At 56.1% G+C, this 20,917-nt stretch overlaps 2 protein-coding genes across 8 annotated transcripts in view; one reads left to right on the forward strand and one right to left on the reverse strand.

Moving 5' to 3' along the window:
* The window catches only part of ppm1ba (protein phosphatase, Mg2+/Mn2+ dependent, 1Ba), a 158,463-nt gene that overhangs the window by 15,010 nt on the left and 122,536 nt on the right, over positions 1 to 20,917 (reverse strand). For all 7 annotated transcript variants that reach the window (XM_048535876.2, XM_048535877.2, XM_048535871.2 and 4 more), the window contains one exon: positions 16,827 to 16,938. In XM_048535876.2, the coding sequence (XP_048391833.1) occupies positions 16,827 to 16,938 (112 nt within the window). The remainder of the gene's footprint in view (positions 1 to 16,826; positions 16,939 to 20,917) is intronic.
* LOC132210026 (zinc finger CCCH domain-containing protein 13-like) lies at positions 223 to 7,018 on the forward strand (the record flags this gene model as incomplete). Its single annotated transcript, XM_059648809.1, has 3 exons — positions 223 to 264; positions 3,321 to 3,404; positions 6,965 to 7,018. Coding segments are annotated over 3 exons (180 nt in total), but the record flags the coding sequence as incomplete, so codon positions are not given.

Here is a 20,917-nt window from a genome sequence, read left to right on the forward strand (position 1 = left end):
GAGATTAAGAGCTTTGATTAGAGCGAAAGCGAGAGAGCATGCGCGCTCGCGTTCGTTCGCGCGCGCTAGAACAAAGGAGAGAGACAGCAAGAACGAACGAGAGACAGCGAGCACGAGACAGCGAGAGAGACAGCGCGCGAGAGCGAGAGCGAGAGCGCGAGATCGCGAGAGCGCGAGATCGAGAGCGCGAGAGCGCGAGATCGAGAGAGAGCGCGAGATCGAGAGAGAGCGCGCGAGAGAGAGAGAGAGAGAGAGAGAGAGCGCGAGAGCGCGACAGAACGAGAGAGCGAGAGCGCGACAGAACGAGAGAGCGCCAGCGCGACAGAACGAGAGAGCGCCAGCACGACAGAACGAGAGAGCGCCAGCGCGACAGAACGACAGAGCGCCAGCGCGACAGAACGACAGAGCGCCAGCGCGACAGAACGAGAGAGCGCGCGCGAGCGCGAGAGAGAGAGCGCGAGAGCGAGGGAGCGCGCGAGAGAGAGAGCGAGAGCGCGCGCGAGAGAGCGAGAGCGCGCGCGAGAGAGAGCGAGAGCGCGCGCGAGAGAGAGAGCGAGAGCGCGCGCGCGAGAGAGAGCGAGAGCGCGCGCGAGAGAGAGCGAGAGCGCGCGCGAGAGAGCGAGAGCGCGCGCGAGAGAGAGCGAGAGCGCGCGCGAGAGAGAGAGCGAGAGCGCGCGCGAGAGAGAGAGCGAGAGCGCGCGCGAGAGAGAGCGAGAGCGCGCGCGAGAGAGAGAGCGAGAGCGCGCGCGAGAGAGAGCGAGAGCGCGCGCGAGAGAGAGAGCGAGAGCGCGCGCGAGAGCGCGCGAGAGAGAGAGCGAGAGCGCGCGCGAGAGAGAGCGAGAGCGCGCGCGAGAGAGAGCGAGAGCGCGCGCGAGAGAGCGAGAGCGCGCGCGAGAGAGCGAGAGCGCGCGCGAGAGAGCGAGAGCGCGCGCGAGAGAGAGCGAGAGCGCGCGCGAGAGAGAGAGCGAGAGCGCGCGCGAGAGAGAGAGCGAGAGCGCGCGCGAGAGCGCGAGCGAGAGCGCGAGCGAGAGAGAGAGCGAGAGAGCGAGAGAGAGAGCGAGAGAGAGAGCGAGAGAGAGAGCGAGAGCGCGCGCGCGCGCGAGAGAGCGCGCGAGAGAGCGAGAGCGCGCGCGAGAGAGCGAGAGCGCGCGCGAGAGAGCGAGAGCGCGCGCGAGAGAGAGAGCGAGAGCGCGCGCGAGAGAGAGAGCGAGAGCGCGCGCGAGAGAGAGCGAGAGCGCGCGCGAGAGAGAGAGCGAGAGCGCGCGCGAGAGAGAGAGCGAGAGCGCGCGCGAGAGAGAGAGCGAGAGAGAGAGCGAGAGCGCGCGCGCGAGAGAGAGCGAGAGCGCGCGCGCGAGAGAGAGCGAGAGCGCGCGCGCGAGAGAGAGCGAGAGCGCGCGCGAGAGAGAGCGAGAGCGCGCGCGAGAGAGAGAGCGAGAGCGCGCGCGAGAGAGAGAGCGAGAGCGCGCGCGAGAGAGAGAGCGAGAGAGAGAGCGAGAGCGCGCGCGCGAGAGAGAGCGAGAGCGCGCGCGCGAGAGAGAGCGAGAGCGCGCGCGAGAGCGAGAGCGCGAGCGAGAGAGAGCGAGAGCGCGCGCGAGAGAGAGAGCGAGAGCGCGCGCGAGAGAGAGAGCGAGAGCGCGCGCGAGAGAGAGAGCGAGAGCGCGCGCGAGAGAGAGAGCGAGAGCGCGCGCGAGAGAGAGAGCGAGAGCGCGCGCGAGAGAGAGAGCGAGAGCGCGCGCGAGAGAGAGAGCGAGAGCGCGCGCGAGAGAGAGAGCGAGAGCGCGCGCGAGAGAGAGAGCGAGAGCGCGCGCGAGAGAGAGCGAGAGCGCGCGCGAGAGAGAGAGCGAGAGCGCGCGCGAGAGAGAGAGCGAGAGCGCGCGCGAGAGAGAGAGCGAGAGCGCGCGCGAGAGAGAGAGCGAGAGCGCGCGCGAGAGAGAGAGCGAGAGCGCGCGCGAGAGAGAGAGCGAGAGCGCGCGCGAGAGAGAGAGCGAGAGCGCGCGCGAGAGAGAGAGCGAGAGCGCGCGCGAGAGAGAGAGCGAGAGCGCGCGCGAGAGAGAGCGAGAGCGCGCGAGGAGAGAGAGCGAGAGCGCGCGCGGAGTGAGAGCGAGAGCGCGCGCGGAGATAGAGCGAGAGCGCGCGCGGAGAGAGAGCGAGAGCGCGCGCGGAGAGAGAGCGAGAGCGCGCGCGGAGAGAGAGCGAGAGCGCGCGCGGAGAGAGAGCGAGAGCGCGCGCGGAGAGAGAGCGAGAGAGCGCGAGAGAGAGAGAGAGAGAGAGAGAGAGAGAGAGCGAGAGCGAGAGAGCGCGAGAGAGAGAGAGAGAGAGGAAGAGAGAGAGACAGCGAGAGCAAGCGCGAGAGAGACAGCGAGAGCAAGCGCGAGAGCGAGAGACAGCGAGAGCGCGCGCGCAAGCGAGAGAGAGCGCGCGCGCAAGCGAGAGAGAGCGCGCGCGCAAGCGAGAGAGAGCGCGCGCGCAAGCGAGAGAGAGCGCGCGCGCAAGCGAGAGAGAGCGCGCGCGCAAGAGAGAGAGAGCGCGCGCGCAAGAGAGAGAGAGCGCGCGCGCAAGAGAGGCGCGCGCAAGAGAGAGAGAGAGAGCGCGCGCAAGAGAGAGAGCGAGCGCGCGCGAGAGAGAGAGCGCGCGCGAGAGAGAGAGAGCGCGCGCGAGAGAGAGAGAGCACGCGCGAGAGAGAGAGAGCACGCGCGAGAGAGAGAGAGCACGCGCGAGAGAGAGAGAGAGAGACAGCGCGCGAGAGAGCGCACGAGAGAGACAGCGAGAGAGCGCACGAGAGAGACAGCGAGAGAGCGCACGAGAGAGCGCACGAGACAGACAGCGAGACAGACAGCGAGAGAGACAGCGAGAGAGACAGCGAGAGAGACAGCGAGAGAGACAGCGAGAGAGACAGCGAGAGAGCGCACGAGAGAGCGCACGAGAGAGCGCACGAGAGAGCGCACGAGAGAGCGCACGAGAGAGCGCACGAGAGAGCGCACGAGAGAGACAGCGAGAGAGACAGCGAGAGAGACAGCGAGAGAGAGACAGCGAGAGAGAGCGAGCGCGAGAGAGAGCGAGCGCGAGAGAGAGCGAGCGCGAGAGAGAGCGAGCGCGAGAGAGAGCGAGCGCGAGAGAGAGCGAGCGCGAGAGACAGCGAGCGCGAGAGACAGCGAGCGCGAGAGACAGCGAGCGCGAGAGACAGCGAGCGCGAGCGCGAGAGAGAGCGCGCGCGAGAGAGAGAGAGAGCGCGAGAGAGAGCGCGCGAGAGGGAGAGAGCGCGCGAGAGGGAGAGAGCGCGCGAGGGGGAGAGAGCGCGCGAGGGGGAGAGAGCGCGCGAGGGGGAGAGAGCGCGCGAGGGGGAGAGAGCGCGCGAGGGGGAGAGAGCGCGCGAGGGGGAGAGAGCGCGCGAGGGGGAGAGAGCGCGCGAGGGGGAGAGAGCGCGCGAGGGGGAGAGAGCGCGCGAGGAGAGAGAGAGCGCGCGCGCGCGAGGAGAGAGAGAGCGCGCGCGCGCGAGGAGAGAGAGCGCGCGCGCGCGCGCGCGAGGAGAGAGAGAGCGCGCGCGCGCGCGCGAGGAGAGAGAGAGCGCGCGCGCGCGCGCGAGGAGAGAGAGAGCGCGCGCGCGCGCGCGAGGAGAGAGAGAGCGCGCGCGCGCGCGCGAGGAGAGAGAGAGCGCGCGCGCGCGCGCGCGCGAGGAGAGAGAGAGCGCGCGCGCGCGCGCGCGAGGAGAGAGAGAGCGCGCGCGCGCGCGCGCGAGGAGAGAGAGAGCGCGCGCGCGCGCGCGCGAGGAGAGAGAGAGCGCGCGCGCGCGCGCGCGAGGAGAGAGAGAGCGCGCGCGCGCGCGCGAGGAGAGAGAGAGCGCGCGCGCGCGCGCGAGGAGAGAGAGAGCGCGCGCGCGCGCGCGAGGAGAGAGAGAGCGCGCGCGCGCGCGCGAGGAGAGAGAGAGCGCGCGCGCGCGCGCGAGGAGAGAGAGAGCGCGCGCGCGCGCGCGAGGAGAGAGAGAGCGCGCGCGCGCGCGCGCGAGGAGAGAGAGAGCGCGCGCGCGAGGAGAGAGAGAGCGCGCGCGCGCGCGCGAGGAGAGAGAGAGCGCGCGCGCGCGCGCGAGGAGAGAGAGAGCGCGCGCGCGCGCGCGAGGAGAGAGAGAGAGCGCGCGCGCGCGCGAGGAGAGAGAGAGAGCGCGCGCGCGCGCGCGCGAGGAGAGAGAGAGCGCGCGCGCGCGCGCGAGGAGAGAGAGAGCGCGCGCGCGCGCGCGCGAGGAGAGAGAGAGCGCGCGCGCGCGCGCGAGGAGAGAGAGAGCGCGCGCGCGCGAGGAGAGAGAGAGCGCGCGCGCGCGCGCGAGGAGAGAGAGAGCGCGCGCGCGCGAGGAGAGAGAGAGCGCGCGCGCGCGCGCGAGGAGAGAGAGAGCGCGCGCGCGCGCGCGAGGAGAGAGAGAGAGCGCGCGCGCGCGCGCGAGGAGAGAGAGAGCGCGCGCGCGCGCGCGAGGAGAGAGAGAGCGCGCGCGCGCGCGCGCGAGGAGAGAGAGAGCGCGCGCGCGCGCGCGAGGAGAGAGAGAGCGCGCGCGCGCGCGCGAGGAGAGAGAGAGCGCGCGCGCGCGCGCGAGGAGAGAGAGAGCGCGCGCGCGCGCGCGAGGAGAGAGAGAGCGCGCGCGCGCGCGCGAGGAGAGAGAGAGCGCGCGCGCGCGCGCGAGGAGAGAGAGAGCGCGCGCGCGCGCGCGAGGAGAGAGAGAGCGCGCGCGCGCGCGCGAGGAGAGAGAGAGCGCGCGCGCGCGCGCGAGGAGAGAGAGAGCGCGCGCGCGCGCGCGAGGAGAGAGAGAGCGCGCGCGCGCGCGCGAGGAGAGAGAGAGCGCGCGCGCGCGCGCGAGGAGAGAGAGAGCGCGCGCGCGCGCGCGAGGAGAGAGAGAGCGCGCGCGCGCGCGCGAGGAGAGAGAGAGCGCGCGCGCGCGCGAGGAGAGAGAGAGCGCGCGCGCGCGCGAGGAGAGAGAGAGCGCGCGCGCGCGCGAGGAGAGAGAGAGCGCGCGCGCGCGCGCGAGGAGAGAGAGAGCGCGCGCGCGCGCGCGCGAGGAGAGAGAGAGCGCGCGCGCGCGCGCGCGAGGAGAGAGAGAGCGCGCGCGCGCGCGCGCGAGGAGAGAGAGAGCGCGCGCGCGCGCGCGCGAGGAGAGAGAGAGCGCGCGCGCGCGCGCGCGAGGAGAGAGAGAGCGCGCGCGCGCGCGCGCGAGGAGAGAGAGAGCGCGCGCGCGCGCGCGCGAGGAGAGAGAGAGCGCGCGCGCGCGCGCGCGAGGAGAGAGAGAGCGCGCGCCGCGCGCGCGAGGAGAGAGAGAGCGCGCGCGCGCGCGCGAGGAGAGAGAGAGCGCGCGCGCGCGCGCGCGAGGAGAGAGAGAGCGCGCGCGCGCGCGAGGAGAGAGAGAGCGCGCGCCGCGGCGCGCGCGAGGAGAGAGAGAGCGCGCGCGCGCGCGAGGAGAGAGAGAGCGCGCGCGCGAGCGCGAGAGAGAGAGCGCGCGCGAGGAGAGCGCGCGCGCGCGCGAGGAGAGAGAGAGCGCGCGCGCGCGCGCCGAGGAGAGAGAGAGCGCGCGCGCGCGCGAGGAGAGAGAGAGCGCGCGCGCGCGCGAGGAGAGAGAGAGCGCGCGCGCGCGCGAGGAGAGAGAGAGCGCGCGCGCGCGCGAGGAGAGAGAGAGCGCGCGCGCGCGCGAGGAGAGAGAGAGCGCGCGCGCGCGAGGAGAGAGAGAGCGCGCGCGCGCGAGGAGAGAGAGAGCGCGCGCGCGCGAGGAGAGAGAGAGCGCGCGCGCGCGAGGAGAGAGAGAGCGCGCGCGCGCGAGGAGAGAGAGAGCGCGCGCGCGCGAGGAGAGAGAGAGCGCGCGCGCGCGAGGAGAGAGAGAGCGCGCGCGCGCGAGGAGAGAGAGAGCGCGCGCGCGCGAGGAGAGAGAGAGCGCGCGCGCGCGAGGAGAGAGAGAGCGCGCGCGCGAGGAGAGAGAGAGCGCGCGCGCGCGAGGAGAGAGAGAGCGCGCGCGCGAGGAGAGAGAGAGCGCGCGCGCGAGGAGAGAGAGAGCGCGCGCGCGAGGAGAGAGAGAGCGCGCGAGGGGGAGAGAGCGCGCGAGGGGGAGAGAGCGCGCGAGGGGGAGAGAGCTCGCGAGGGGGAGAGCGCGCGCGAGGGGGAGAGCGCGCGCGAGGGGGAGAGAGCGCGCGAGGGGGAGAGAGCGCGCGAGGGGGAGAGAGCGCGCGAGGGGGAGAGAGCGCGCGAGGGGGAGAGAGCGCGCGAGGAGAGAGAGAGCGCGCGAGGAGAGAGAGAGCGCGCGAGGAGAGAGAGAGCGCGCGCGCGAGGAGAGAGAGAGCGCGCGCGCGAGGAGAGAGAGAGCGCGCGCGCGAGGAGAGAGAGAGCGCGCGCGCGAGGAGAGAGAGAGCGCGCGCGCGAGGAGAGAGAGAGCGCGCGCGCGAGGAGAGAGAGAGCGCGCGCGCGAGGAGAGAGAGAGCGCGCGCGCGAGGAGAGAGAGAGCGCGCGCGCGAGGAGAGAGAGAGCGCGCGCGCGAGGAGAGAGAGAGCGCGCGCGCGAGGAGAGAGAGAGCGCGCGCGCGCGCGAGGAGAGAGAGAGCGCGCGCCGTCGCGAGGAGAGAGAGAGCGCGCAGCGAGCGAGAGGAGAGAGAGAGCGCGCGCGCGAGGAGAGAGAGAGCGCGGCAGCGCGCGAGGAGAGAGAGAGCGCGCCGAGAGGAGAGAGATAGCGCGCGAGAGGGAGAGAGAGAGCGCGCGCGAGAGGGAGAGAGAGCGCGCGAGAGGGAGAGAGAGCGCGCGAGGGAGCGAGCCTGCGCGAGGGAGCGAGACTGCGCGAGGGAGCGAGACTGCGCGAGGGAGCGAGACTGCGCGAGGGAGAGAGACTGCGCGAGGGAGCGAGACTGCGCGAGGGAGCGAGACAGCGCGAGGGAGCGAGACAGCGCGAGAGAGAGAGACAGCGCGAGAGAGAGAGAGCGCGCGTGAGAGAGAGAGCGCGCGTGAGAGAGAGAGAGAGAGAGAGCGCGCGAGAGAGAGAGAGAGAGAGAGAGCGCGAGAGAGAGAGAGAGAGCGCGCGCTGAGAGAGAGAGAGAGAGCGCGCGAGAGCGCGAGAGCGCGAGAGCGCGAGAGAGAGCGAGAGAGCGAGAGAGCGAGAGAGCGAGAGAGCGAGAGAGCGAGAGAGCGAGAGCGCGAGAGAGCGAGAGAGCGAGAGAGCGAGAGAGCGAGAGAGCGAGAGCGCGAGAGAGCGAGAGAGCGAGAGAGCGAGAGCGCGAGAGCGCGAGAGAGCGAGAGAGCGAGAGAGCGCAAGAGCGAGAGCGAGAGAGAGCGCGCGAGAGAGACATCGCGAGCGAGAGACACATCGCGAGCGAGAGAGACATCGCGAGCGAGAGAGACATCGCGAGCGAGAGAGACATCGCGAGGGAGCGAGAGAGAGATCGCGAGGGAGCGCGACCGCGAGGGAGCGAGGGAGCGCGAGAGCGAGGGAGCGAGGGAGCGCGAGAGCGAGGGAGCGCGAGAGCGAGGGAGCGCGAGAGCGCGAGCACGAGGGAGCGGGAGCGGGAGCGCGAGGGAGCGGGAGCGCGAGGGAGCGGGAGAGCGAGGGAGCGGGAGAGCGAGGGAGCGAGGGAGCGCGCACGAGAGCGCGCGCGAGAGAGACAGCGAGAGAGACAGCGAGAGAGACAGCGAGAGAGAGACAGCGAGAGAGACAGCGAGAGAGACAGCGAGAGAGACAGCGAGCGCGCGAGAGACAGCGAGCGCGCGAGAGAGCGAGCGCGCGAGAGAGAGCGAGCGCGAGAGAGAGCGAGCGCGAGAGAGAGCGAGCGCGAGAGAGAGCGAGCGCGAGAGAGAGCGAGCGCGAGAGAGAGAGGCAGCGAGAGAGAGAGTGCGCGAGAGAGAGAGTGCGCGAGAGAGAGAGTGCGCGAGAGAGAGAGTGCGCGAGAGAGAGAGTGCGCGAGAGAGAGAGAGAGCGCGAGAGAGAGAGAGCGCGAGAGAGAGCGAGCGAGCGCACGAGAGAGCGAGCGAGCGCACGAGAGAGCGAGCGAGACAGCGCGAGCGAGACAGCGCGAGCGAGACAGCGCGAGCGAGACAGCGCGAGAGAGACAGCGCGAGAGAGACAGCGCGCGAGAGAGCGAGCGCGCGAGAGAGCGAGCGCGCGAGAGAGCGCCGAGCGCGCGAGAGAGCGACGAGCGCGCGAGAGAGCGCGCGAGAGAGCGCGCGAGAGAACGCCGAGCGCGCGAGAGAGCGCGCGAGAGAACGCCGAGCGCGCGAGAGAGAGCCGAGCGCGCGAGAGAGAGCCGAGCGCGCGAGAGAGAGCCGAGCGCGCGAGAGAGAGCCGAGCGCGCGACAGAACGAGAGAGCGCGCGCGCGACAGAACGAGAGAGCGCGCGCGCGACAGAACGAGAGAGCGCGCGCGCGACAGAACGAGAGAGCGCGCGCGCGACAGAACGAGAGAGCGCGCGCGCGACAGAACGAGAGAGCGCGCGCGCGACAGAACGAGAGAGCGCGCGCGCGACAGAACGAGAGAGCGCGCGCGACAGAGCGCGAGAGCACGTGCACGCGCGTGCGCAGAGAGAGAGAGAGAGGCAAATGTAAACAATGGCCGCATCTTCCTTATAAATTGATTGAGGATGGGGAGATGGGGGAGGCCAGGTGTGAGGGAAGTAAAGGGTGTGAAGGGCCAGTGCAAACTGCAAGCATGTTCATTTTTTCTTTCACAACAGTAGTAGAAATGAAAAAATAGCGTAAATTAAGCTTGAAAGAGGTGAGCTATTGTTACAGCTGTACTTTGATGAACTTATTTCACTTTTCAAAAATCATATACAGCACACATACCCTAATCTGCGATAGCCCAAATTACTTATACTCTTTTCCCGTCTATCCCCGTATCTGTGCAGTTTCTTTCTGCTTCAAATAGGTACTGTATTAAATTCTAACTGAAAATTAACAGGCAGAACATCCTATATCCTAGTCACTTGTTGCACAAAAAACAGGAGATGGGTATGTGGTGGCAATGCCACGGAACTAATAACCTCAAGATCCAGGCAGAAGTGCTGGGGACAAATGTTCAAAATCACTCAACAGCGATTGGTGCAATTTACATTCAATTAATGAAATCTGGATTATTAAACTACTCTCAGTAATAGTGGCTATAAAAACCATTAATTGTTGTAAAAATTGTTCTCATACAATCTCTGGTTCTTTTGTTCATTTGAATCTGCTTCTGATTATTGATTTCTTCCATCCAAGAGCTTTTCTTGATTTACTCGATTCAAACCCAACCTGATACTGATTGCTTTGATTAAAGTGCTGTGCCCTTCTCTGCTCCAAAAAAAAGAACAACATCCAGCTCCTCCAGTGCATCCACCTAACTATAATTCTTCATTGCTGAAATCATGATAGTAAATATCTATAGTAAGTATCCTTTCTCAGGCCTTTGGGTTCTTCCTAATGTGTATTATCAAGAAGTAGATGCAATATTCTAGATTAAGCGAAACTTGCGTTTTATGTTTAGGCAGAACATCCTGGCTTTGTTCTTAAAGCCTTTATTCATAAAGCCCAGGATCTCTCAGCTTTCATAACTGCTTTGTTAACCTTACCCTACCAACTTCAAAGATATGAACATAAGCCCTACTGCCTATCTTCTTACACCTCTAGGGAATTGTACCATTTAGCATGTATTTTCTCTCATTCTTCCAAATAAAACATACTACCTCACACTTTCTGGAATGAATTTCATTTGTCATATGTCTATCTGCCAACATCCTTTTAAAAGTCAAAACAAAAACCAAAAACCAGAAGAACTAAGGATGCTAAAAATCAGAAATGAAAACAGAAATTGCTGGAAAAGGGCAGCAGGTCTGGCAACATCTGTGCAGAGAAATCAGAGTTAAAGTTTCTGGTCCAATGGCCCTTCCTCAGAACTGATGGTGGTTAGGAGAAAGTTTTTTTTAATGCAGAAGATAGGGAATAAGTAAACAATCGGTAGAGGTAGAGGTCAAAAAGAGAGGAGCAGTTGGACAGACAAAGGAGTGGATAACAATTAGGCTAAGAGAATGAATAGCTATTAATGGGGTCCATTAGTGGCTAACAAGGCCCCATGCGTGGGCATTGGAGTAAGGACGTGGGAGAAAGTGCCTCAAACTCTGAAGTTGTTGAACTCAATACTGATTCCAGAAGGCTGTAGAGTTCTCAGGAGGAAAATGAGGTGCCACTTCAACTGACTACCTTGTTCCCTGGCTAGCATCTGTGTCTTAGGCTTGCTGCAATGTTCCAACAAAACTCAGCACAAGTTGGAAGAACAGCATCTCATTTTCCCTTGGAAACTCTAGAGTGTGTTCTGGACTCAATATTCAGTTCAACAACTTTAGGGCGTGAGCTTCTCTCATATCCTTACCCGAAGCCTCATACACCATGCCTTGTCATCACATAGTCTGCTATTACAAAACAACCTGTTTTTAGCCACTAACAGTCCCTATTAATAGCTATTCTTTCTCCTAGTCTGATTGTTACCCACTCCTTTGTCCAATGTTTTTCTCTCTCTTTGGGCTCTATCTCCACCTACTGTTGACTCCTTAGCCCCCTTCCCCCAACCTCACCTTTGCATAAAACCAACATTTTCCTACCTATGATGAGTGCTGAGCAAAGGTCGCTGGACCCAAAATGTTAACCCCGATTTATCTCCTCTTAAAAGTTTTTCACTATCTTCCTCAGGTGTTTACTTAGCTTCCAAGTTTTACGCCATTTTCAAATTTCAAGATGCACCCCGGATCCTTAATTCCATATGAAAAAGTGGTCACAGTACAGAATCTTGGGAAATTCCATTTTTACCAAATTTGAGCGGACCTACACATCACAACACAGAAATCATGGGCCCTGGTGCTCTTCTACTTACTGGACCTGTTATCCCTCCTTCTCGATAGTGCACACTATTTTTGTTTAAAACTTTAGATTAAGACATTATTTATCTTTGCAAAAGTTTTTCTGCTTAACATATGACAAGTTCAGGATATGACTTTTTGAACTGTTTTGACTGTCATTTATAGTATTCTGATTCAGCATGTTGTCTCCATTTCCTTATAGAATGTTTTTTCTGAGATGAGACACTGTCCTCCAGTATTGACTATTTTTCAGGGTACACTGAATGAATCCCAGAATAAAAAAAAAATGATGTTGTCTATTCTGAAAGATACTTCGAATTCTAATGAAGAGTCTTTACTTCAACCAGGCTGCAATTCAGAGGCAAGAAACAAACTACAAATCTTTTACAACAAAATATGAGGCTGGATGAACACAGCAGGCCAAGCAGCATCCCAGGAGCACAAAAGGTGACGTTTCGGGCCTAGACCCTTCATCAGAGAGGAGGATGGGGTGAGGGTTCTGGAATAAATAGGGAGAGAGGGGGAGGCGGACCGAAGATGGAGAGAAAAGAAGATAGGTGGAGAGAGTATGGGTGGGGAGGTAGGGAGGGGATAGGTCAGTCCAGGGAAGACGGACAGGTCAAGGAGGTGGGATGAGGTTAGTAGGTAGATGTGGGTGCGGCTTGGGGTGGGAGGAAGGGATGGGTGAGAGGAAGAACAGGTTAGGGAGGCGGAGACAGGTTGGACTGGTTTTGGGATGCAGTGGGTGGAGTGGAGGAGCTGGGCTGGTTGTGTGGTGCAGTTGGGGGAGGGGACGAACTGGGCTGGTTTAGGGATGCAGTTGGGGAAGGGGAGATTTTGAAACTGAAGTCCTCATTGATACCATTGGGCTGCAGGGTTCCCAGGCGGAATATGAGTTGCTGTTCCTGCAAGCTTCGGGTGGCATCATTGTGGCACTGCAGGAGGCCCATGATGGACATGTCATCTAAAGAATGGGAGGGGGAGTTGAAATGGTTTGCGACTGGGAGGTGCAGTAGTTTGTTGCGAACCGAGCGGAGGTGTTCTGCAAAGCGGTCTCCAAGCCTCCACTTGGTTTCCCCAATGTAGAGGAAGCCACACCGGGTACAGTGGATGCAGTATACCACATTGGCAGATGTGCAGGTGAACCTCTGCTTAATGTGGAATATCATCTTGGGGCCTGGGATAGGGGTGAGGGGGGAGGTGTGGGGGCAAGTGTAGCATTTCCTGCGGTTGCAGGGGAAGGTGCCGGGTGTGGTGGGGTTGGAGGGCAGTGTGGAGCGAACAAGGGAGTCACGGAGAGAGTGGTCTCTCCGGAAAGCAGACAGGGGTGGGGATGGAAAAATGTCTTGGGTGGTGGGTTCGGATTGTAGATGGCGGAAGTGTCAGAGGATGATGCATTGTATCCGGAGGTTGATGGGGTGGTGTGTGAGAACGAGGGGGATCCTCTTGGGGCGGTTGTGGCGGGGGGCGGGGTGTGAGAGACGTGTTGCGGGAGATGCGGTCGAGGGCGTTCTTGATCACTGTGGGGGGAAAGTTGCGGTCCTTGAAGAATTTGGACATCCGGGATGTGCGGGAGTGGAATGTCTTGTCGTGGGAGCAGATGCGGCGGAGGCGGAGGAATTGGGAATAGGGGATGGAATTTTTGCAGGAGGGTGGGTGAGAGGAGGTGTATTCTAGGTAGCTGTGGGAGTCGGTGGGCTTGAAATGGTCATCAGTTACAAGCTGGTTGCCTGAGATGGAGACTGAGAGGTCCAGGAAGGTGAGGGATGTGCTGGAGATGGCCCAGGTGAACTGAAGGTTGGGGTGGAAAGTGTTGGTGAAGTGGATGAACTGTTCGAGTTCCTCTGGGGAGCAAAAGGCGGCGCCGATACAGTCATCGATGTACCGGAGGAAGAGGTGGGGTTTGGGGCCTGTGTAGGTGCGGAAGAGGGACTGTTCCACGTAACCTACAAAGAGGCAGGCATAGCTGGGGCCCATGCGGGTGCCCATGGCCACCCCCGTTAGTCTGTAGGAAGTGGGAGGAGTCAAAAGAGAAGTTGTTGAGGGCGAGGACGAGTTCGGCTGGGCGGATCAGGGTGTCGGTGGAGGGGGACTGGTCGGGCCTGCGGGACAGGAAGAAGCGGAGGGCCTTGAGGCCATCTGCATTCCACCCGACCAACCTCCGGATACAACGCATCATCCTCCGACACTTCCGCCATCTACAATCCGACCCCACCACCCAAGACATTTTTCCATCCCCACCCCTGTCTGCTTTCCGGAGAGACCACTCTCTCCGTGACTCCCTTGTTCGTTCCACACTGCCCTCCAACCCCACCACACCTGGCACCTTCCCCTGCAACCGCAGGAAATGCTACACTTGCCCCCACACCTCCCCCCTCACCCCTATCCCAGGCCCCAAGATGATATTCCACATTAAGCAGAGGTTCACCTGCACATCTGCCAATGTGGTATACTGCATCCACTGTACCCGGTGTGGCTTCCTCTACATTGGGGAAACCAAGCGGAGGCTTGGAGACCGCTTTGCAGAACACCTCCGTTCGGTTCGCAACAAACTACTGCACCTCCCAGTCGCAAACCATTTCCACTCCCCCTCCCATTCTTTAGATGACATGTCCATCATGGGCCTCCTGCAGTGCCACAATGATGCCACCCGAAGCTTGCAGGAACAGCAACTCATATTCCGCCTGGGAACCCTGCAGCCCAATGGTATCAATGAGGACTTCAGTTTCAAAATCTCCCCTTCCCCAACTGCATCCCTAAACCAGCCTAGTTCGTCCCCTCCCCCAACTGCACCACACAACCAGCCCAGCTCCTCCACTCCACCCACTGCATCCCAAAACCAGTCCAACCTGTCTCCGCCTCCCTAACCTGTTCTTCCTCTCACCCATCCCTTCCTCCCATACCAAGCCGCACCCACATCTACCTACTAACCTCATCCCACCTCCTTGACCTGTCCGTCTTCCCAGGACTGACCTATCCCCTCCCTACCTCCCCACCTATACTCTCTCCACCTATCTTCTTTTCTCTCCATCTTCGGTCCGCCTCCCCCTCTCTCCCTATTTATTCCAGAACCCTCACTCCATCCCCCTCTCTGATGAAGGGTCTAGGCCCGAAACGTCAGCTTTTGTGCTCCTGGGATGCTGCTTGGCCTGCTGTGTTCATCCAGCCTCACATTTTGTTGTCTTCGATTCTCCAGCATCTGCAGTTCCCATTATCTCTGATACAAATCTTTTAATTTAGTTTGCAGACGTCAGCACAAGTTTAAGACTTGTGGGGTCAATATGATTTGCATTGAATGTGTGCATGGACTTTTTGGGGCTTTGCTAATCAGAATGTAACTAACAGCTGAAGGAAATCAGTATTAGTACTGTTATGGGTGTTGGGGAAATTGATTAGACTGAAGGGCAATAAATTTCCAGAGCTTGATAAATCTACATCCCAAGGTTCATAAGAAAATGGCACTAAAAATAGAAGATACATTGGTGGTCATCTTCCAAAATTCTACAGTCTCTGGAACAACCTACAGATTGATCAGTAACTGATGCAGCCACTCCATTTAAAAAGTGAGGCAGAGAGAAAACTTGGAAATACAGACCAGTCAGTCAGATATCAGTAGTGGGGAAAAGGCTCAAGTCCATAGTAGAATTAATAGGTGAGCCCTGCAAACAATGGCAGAGAGAGAGACAGACTGACTGCTTTATGAGAGGGGAATCATACTTGACAAATATACTGGAATTCTTTAAGGGCACAAATTGTGAAATTGATTAAGGGGAATGAATGGAAGTGGCTTACTTGGACTTTCAGAAGGCTTTGGACAAAGTCCCACGAGAGACTGGTATGGGAAATTAAAGCGCATGGAATTGGGGTGCCACACTGAAATGAATAGAAAAGTGGTTGGCAGACAGGAGTAGAACCAAATGGGTTTTTTTTGAATGGCAGACTGTGACTAATGAGGTACCACAGATTCCAGCTATTCAATATATATTAAAGATTTTGACAAGGGGACTGAGTGTATCATGTCCAAATTTGCAAATGACAGAAAGATGGGTGGGAGGGTGAGATGTGAGGAAGACAGAGATACTTCAATGTGACTTGGCCAATCTGAGTGAGAGGAAAAAGGCACGGGAGATGCAGTACAATGTAGATAAACGAAAATGTTTCCACTTTGGCAGCAAAACAGGAAGGCTGATTATCATCTGAATGACACCTCCCCCGTCACCTCCATTCAAAGCCATAAACAAACTTTTCATATCTGACAGGGGTTCACCTGTACACCCTTCAAGCTTGGTCTACTGTATCCATTGTCACCTCCTCCACATCAGTGAGACCAAGCGTAAACTCAGAGACTGTTTCATAGATCATCGGCGCTCTGTAGGCAACAAATGACAACACTTTCTGGTCGCCAAGCGTTTTAAGTACCCCTCCCACTCCCTAGATGATATGAGCAGAGAGATGTCAGTGTCCGTGTGCATCGATCCCTGAAAATTGCCACCCAGGTTGATAGGGTTGTTAAGAAGGCATATGGTGTGTAAGATTTTATTGGGAGTAGGATTGAGTTTCAGAGCCATGAGGAGGTCATGTTGCAGCTGTACAAATCTCTGGTGTGGCCGCACTTGGAGTATTGCATACAGTTCTGGTCACCGCATTATAGGAAGGATGTGGAAGCATTGTAAAAAGGTGCAGAGGAGATTTACCAGGTTGTTGCCTGGTATGGAGGGTAGGTTGTATGTGGAAAGGCTGAGGGACTTGAGGCTGTTTTCATTGGAGAGAAGGAGTTTAAGAGGTGACTTAATAGAGACATACAAGGTGATCACAGGATTAGATAGGGTGGACAGTGAGAGCCTTTTTCCTTGGATGGTGACGGCTAGTATGAGGGGACACAGCTTCAAATTGGTGGTAGATATAGGACAGATGTCAGATGTAGGTTCTTTGCTCAGAGAGTAGTAAAAGGCGTAGAATGCCCTGCCTGCAGCAGTAGTAGACTCGCCAACTTTAAGGGCATTTAGATAGTCAGTGGATAAACATATGGATGGTAATGGAATAGTGTACGTTAGACGGGCTTCAGATTGGTCTCACAGGTCAGCTCAACGTCAAGGGCCGAAGGCACTGTAACGTTTTATGTTCTATGTCCATTCTGGGCCTCCTCCAGTGTCACAACGATGCCACTCGTAAACTGGTGGAGCAACACCTCATATTCCGCCTCAGGAGCCTACAGACCTTCAGCCGAAACATGGAATTCCCTAGTTTTAAATTCTCTCCACCCCCGGCCTCATCCTATTTCCATCCCTGCCTCCTTGACCAGGCATAACCTGTCCATTTTCTCTCCCACCTATCCGTCCCACCCTTCCCACTGACCAATTCCCACCACTACCTACCATCCCACCTACCTTCCCCAGCCCCACCCTTCCTCTCTATTTATTTCTGAGCTCCCTTCCCCCTCCCCACTTCTGAAGAAGGGTTCCGACCCAAAGCATCAACTTTCCTGTTCCTTTGATGCTGCATGGCCTGCTGTGTTCCTCCAGCTCCACACTGTGTTTAAGTATATACTGTAATCACAGTAACATATTCTAAAAGCGAAACATTTTGAATGCTGGAAATCTGAAATAAAAACAGCAAGTTTTGGAAAACCTCAGGAGGTTAGGCTACACCCATGGCAAGAAAAACACAGACTCAAAAGAGTAACTCTTCCAGAACACAAATGCTTTATTGTGTGTTATGTTATCCAACATCCCCACAACCTCCCTGCCTACCAAGGCTTTGGTTCAAATATTGCAAGTCATTTACTGTCCTATGAATGGGAAGGAGCAATTTTTGGTGCCAGATGATTGGGGGGGAAACAAAAACAACTGTGTGGGGTATGCAAAGGTTTTGGCAACTGGATGGAAATATTTTTTGCTTATTTTCACATATTACAGAACTGAAAGACACAAAGATACAATGTACTATTTTGTAAAGTTTACGACGGTATTACAGTTCCATGCTATGTTATACTCACTTGCTTGCAAGGCCACCTCCTGGCGGTAAATTTGGAATGTTCTCCATAGAAAGAGTGCGCATCACATGAACCAAATCAGGTATTCCTTCTTCACTGGGTTTCAGCATAATTTCTGGAATTGGTAATTGAAAATAATATTAAACCACAATAAAATTTTAAGTAAGAAATTTGCCAAAGTGTTTTGTGTAGCATCCTCCAAAACATAAAACAACATAGATGAGAGATAATCGGAACTGCAGATTCTGGAGAATACGAGAAAACTAAGAATGGAGGTGGATGAACACAGCAGGCCAAGCAGCATCTTGTGCTCCTAAGATGCTGCTTGGCCTGCTGTGTTCATCCAGCTACACACTTTGTTATCTCAACACAGATGAGAGTTGCCTTCTCAGTTGCACTGTGTAAACTTTTTAGAGTAAGCATATCTCCTAAGTCACATCAACATGTATGAAAAGTGAGCCAAAATGCTTTGGCAAAAAAACACAAGAGTTGGACAAGAAGACAGTTTAACATCTGTGAACAAGAAGCTTGTAGAAAGAATAATTCAGGACGATATTAACAGTCTTTGGTGAAGCAGAGAAAAATAAAAAAGAGAGTTAACACAAATTTGTTGAGGCAAGATCATATTCAACTAAGCTGCAGAAGTAATAGAAAGAATGGTTGAGGTCAGTGTTTACTTTGGATGAGATTCTAACTTGGTTGGGTCAAGTCAAAGTGTCACAATTCTCCAGTGAAAGGTTGTGGTGCAAACCTCCACTCTCAGGGCAGATACTACAGAACAGTAATTAACAAAGCTAAGAGCTTCAAATTTAATACTGAAGCTTCAGACTTTCTTTTCAATTAAAAAGCACAGACATGTGCAGGGAGTAGCAGCAACCTCAATGGGCTAACATTCTTGGTTTGATGGTGTTGGTTGAATTCAGTGACCAATTTAACTGACCGCACTGTGTTGGATATTGTAACATACTTTTCTGGTATATTTGCCTAATTAACACTGATTGCACTTTAAAATTCATTTGCATTTTGAGACGTGCAAGGACCTTAGAAATAGGAGGAATAGATTATGCATCACCTCAAGCCTTCTTGCCATTCAATACAATCATAACTGACATTTCTGCTTCAACAACTGCACTTGCCCATTCACTTTGAATTGGCCTCGGTTCTTTGAGCAACCAATATCTGTCTGAGGCTTAAATATACTCAATAAAATGGAGCTGTCTCAGTGCCCTTGGATAGTTAATTTCAAAATTTTACTGCGCACTGAATGAAGAAATCTCTTATCTCATTCCAAATGACTGGCCCCTTTTTTGACACTGTGTTTGCATTCTTACTTCTCCAACAAGTAAAACAGCCTCTCAGGCTCTACCCTGCCAAGCCCCTTCAGAATCATTATTTCATGGAGAAGAGGTAGAGGCAACTTTGTAGATAATAAATCCAATCTGCTCAGCTTCTTCTCCTGGACAATCGTCAAACGTGATGAAGTAATCCAGTGAATATTCATTCAACTGCCTTCAATTCACTTATATCCTTCCTTAAATATAGAGAATAAAACGGTGTACTAAACTTAAAGGCTTGCACAACTGTAACAAGGCTTCCTGACTCTTACATCCAATTCTGGTAGACTAAAGTTTACATGTGATAAAGCAGTGTGTATGAAACCAGCACTTATGGAAATTATATTTAAAAACAAGTGAACTTCAATACCATATCTAAAAGACTGAAGCAATGTGCACCAAAAGCAGCTCTGGTAAAGGCCAATTTTACAGTGGGTGCAATGGCAACCTGTCTATGCATCAGGTCATGAGTGCAAATGAGATTCATTGATTCAAGTACTTCCTTCAAAGTTTTCAGCACAAATCAGGCTATCTTGCTAGGTAAGGTGAATGGGCAGCATGAGAAAAGGTAAACTCTGGCAAGCATGATTACTTTAATTTGTGGCTGAGGAAATGTGGGTTTTGCTGCATATTCTGAATACATTTCAATGTAAAGAGAAAAGATATAAGTGGTACTCATACAGACAGCCAGTCATAAACTTCAAAGATAATAACGTAACCTGAATTGCATAGTTTTAAAAACCAGAACAAGACCAGCGCACAGTTCATGAAACTATTACAAGACTACGTAAGCCAAAAAAACTTCAGCACAAAATCACCTTTATGGATGTTCCAGTTATCCCACGTGAGGATAAACATGCTGGAACCTGATGCCGGATGATTTAAAAAGTCCCTGTTGAATTCTTTGGTGGGGTTGGATTATCAGGAATTGAACAAATCTCTGCCAAAACTGAAAGTCTACTTGTACTTAGCACTTATTTGATGAATTGTTTTTAAGATTTCCTCCAATTTCTAGGCCATTTCGGCCCATCAAGACCATACTGACCCTCTGAAGAGCATTCCACCCACCCTATCCCTGTAGCCGTGCATTTCTCATGGCCAAACCACCTTGTCTGCACATCTTTGGACTATGGGAAGCAACTGGAGCACCCAAAGGAAAGCCATGCAGACATGGGGACGATATGCAAACTCCACAAAGACAGACAATCACCCAAGGTTGGGATCAAACACGGGTCCCTGCAACCGTGCCAACCACTGAAACACCGTGCCGCCCCAAACTGAAAAAAGAAATCACATGCATTGGAAGCCATAGTGATGGTTCACCAGATGGCTTCTCATCTTTGCAACCAATCCTATGATGCCAGGCACCCTAAATTGGGCCCATATTCACTGGAGTTCAGAAGCATAACAGGTGTAATCTCATTGAGACATTCAAGATGAAGGGGTTTGACAGAGCAGATGCAGATTGTTTTTGTTAGCTAGGGGATCTAAAACATGAGTCTCAAGATAAGGGATCAATTTGATTAGAAGGAGAAATTTCTTTGTACAAAAGGTTGCGAATCTTTGGAATTTTCTTTTCAAGAGTGTTGTGAATATTTAAGACCAGGATAGAGAGACTGTTGAATCTCTCCAAGAATCAAAGGGTATGAGAAAATGGAGCTGAAGTCTGAAATTAGCCACATCAGTATTGAATGATGGAACAGCATCCACAGGACATATGGTCTTATCTTGCTCCTGGCCATCTTGTTACCATATCATGAGTCCATGCCATGCTAGCTTACATCAGTGATTCCACTGATGCTTTACGCCAGTTTCAGAATTTTGCGTTTGCAGGCTCCAGCTGCTTCCTCTTTGTCATGGACACGTCCATCCCCCAAACAGGATGATTTCGGGGCTCTCCACTTTGTCCTGGAGGAAAGGGCTGAACCGTCCCCACCCACCACCAGTGTCCTCGGCTTGGTCGAGATCATCCTCACCATCAACTTCTGTCATTTTCTTTTGGTCAGAGGAGTGGCCACTGGTGGGCCCCACTTATGGGCTATGTGGAACATTCCTTGTTCCAGTCCAATTCAAAAACCCAACCAGGTGCCTTTTCAACTCTGTAACTGTATCCACCTCCACCACTTCCTCTGGCAGCTTGTTCCATACATACACTACTCTCTGTGTGAAATGTTACCCCTCGGGTCCTTCCGAAATCTCGACTCCCACACCCTCCGAACCCCACCTTAAACCTATGCCCTCTAGTTTTAGACTTTGCCCACCCTAGGAAAAAGACTTGGCTATTCACTCTATGTCCGCTCCTCGTGGTTTTAGACATCATCTATAAGGTCACTCTTCAGCCTCCAACACCTCAGGGAAAATAGCCTCAGCCTATTCAGCCTCTCCCAAAAGCTCAAACCCTCCAACCCAGCAACATCTCTGTAAACCTTTCCTGCACCCTCCCAAGTTTAACAACATCCTTCCTATAGAAATGCAACCAAAATTGTTTGCAGTTTTTCAGAAAGGCCTAACCAATATCCTGCACAGCGACATGATCTGCCAACTCTTATACTCAAATACCGACTACTGAAGGCAAGCGTGCCAAATGCCACCTTTCCCACCATGTCTATCTGCAACTCCAGTTTCAAAGAACTATGCACCTGTATCCCTAGATCTCTCTGTTCGGCAAAACTCCCCAGGACCCTACAGCAACACCTCACATCTATCTAAATTAACCTCCACTGCCAACACTGGGCCCGTTGGCCCATATGAGCAAGGTCC

The sequence above is a fragment of the Stegostoma tigrinum genome, chromosome 9 (assembly GCF_030684315.1).
Source record: "Stegostoma tigrinum isolate sSteTig4 chromosome 9, sSteTig4.hap1, whole genome shotgun sequence".
Taxonomy (NCBI): domain Eukaryota; kingdom Metazoa; phylum Chordata; class Chondrichthyes; order Orectolobiformes; family Stegostomatidae; genus Stegostoma; species Stegostoma tigrinum.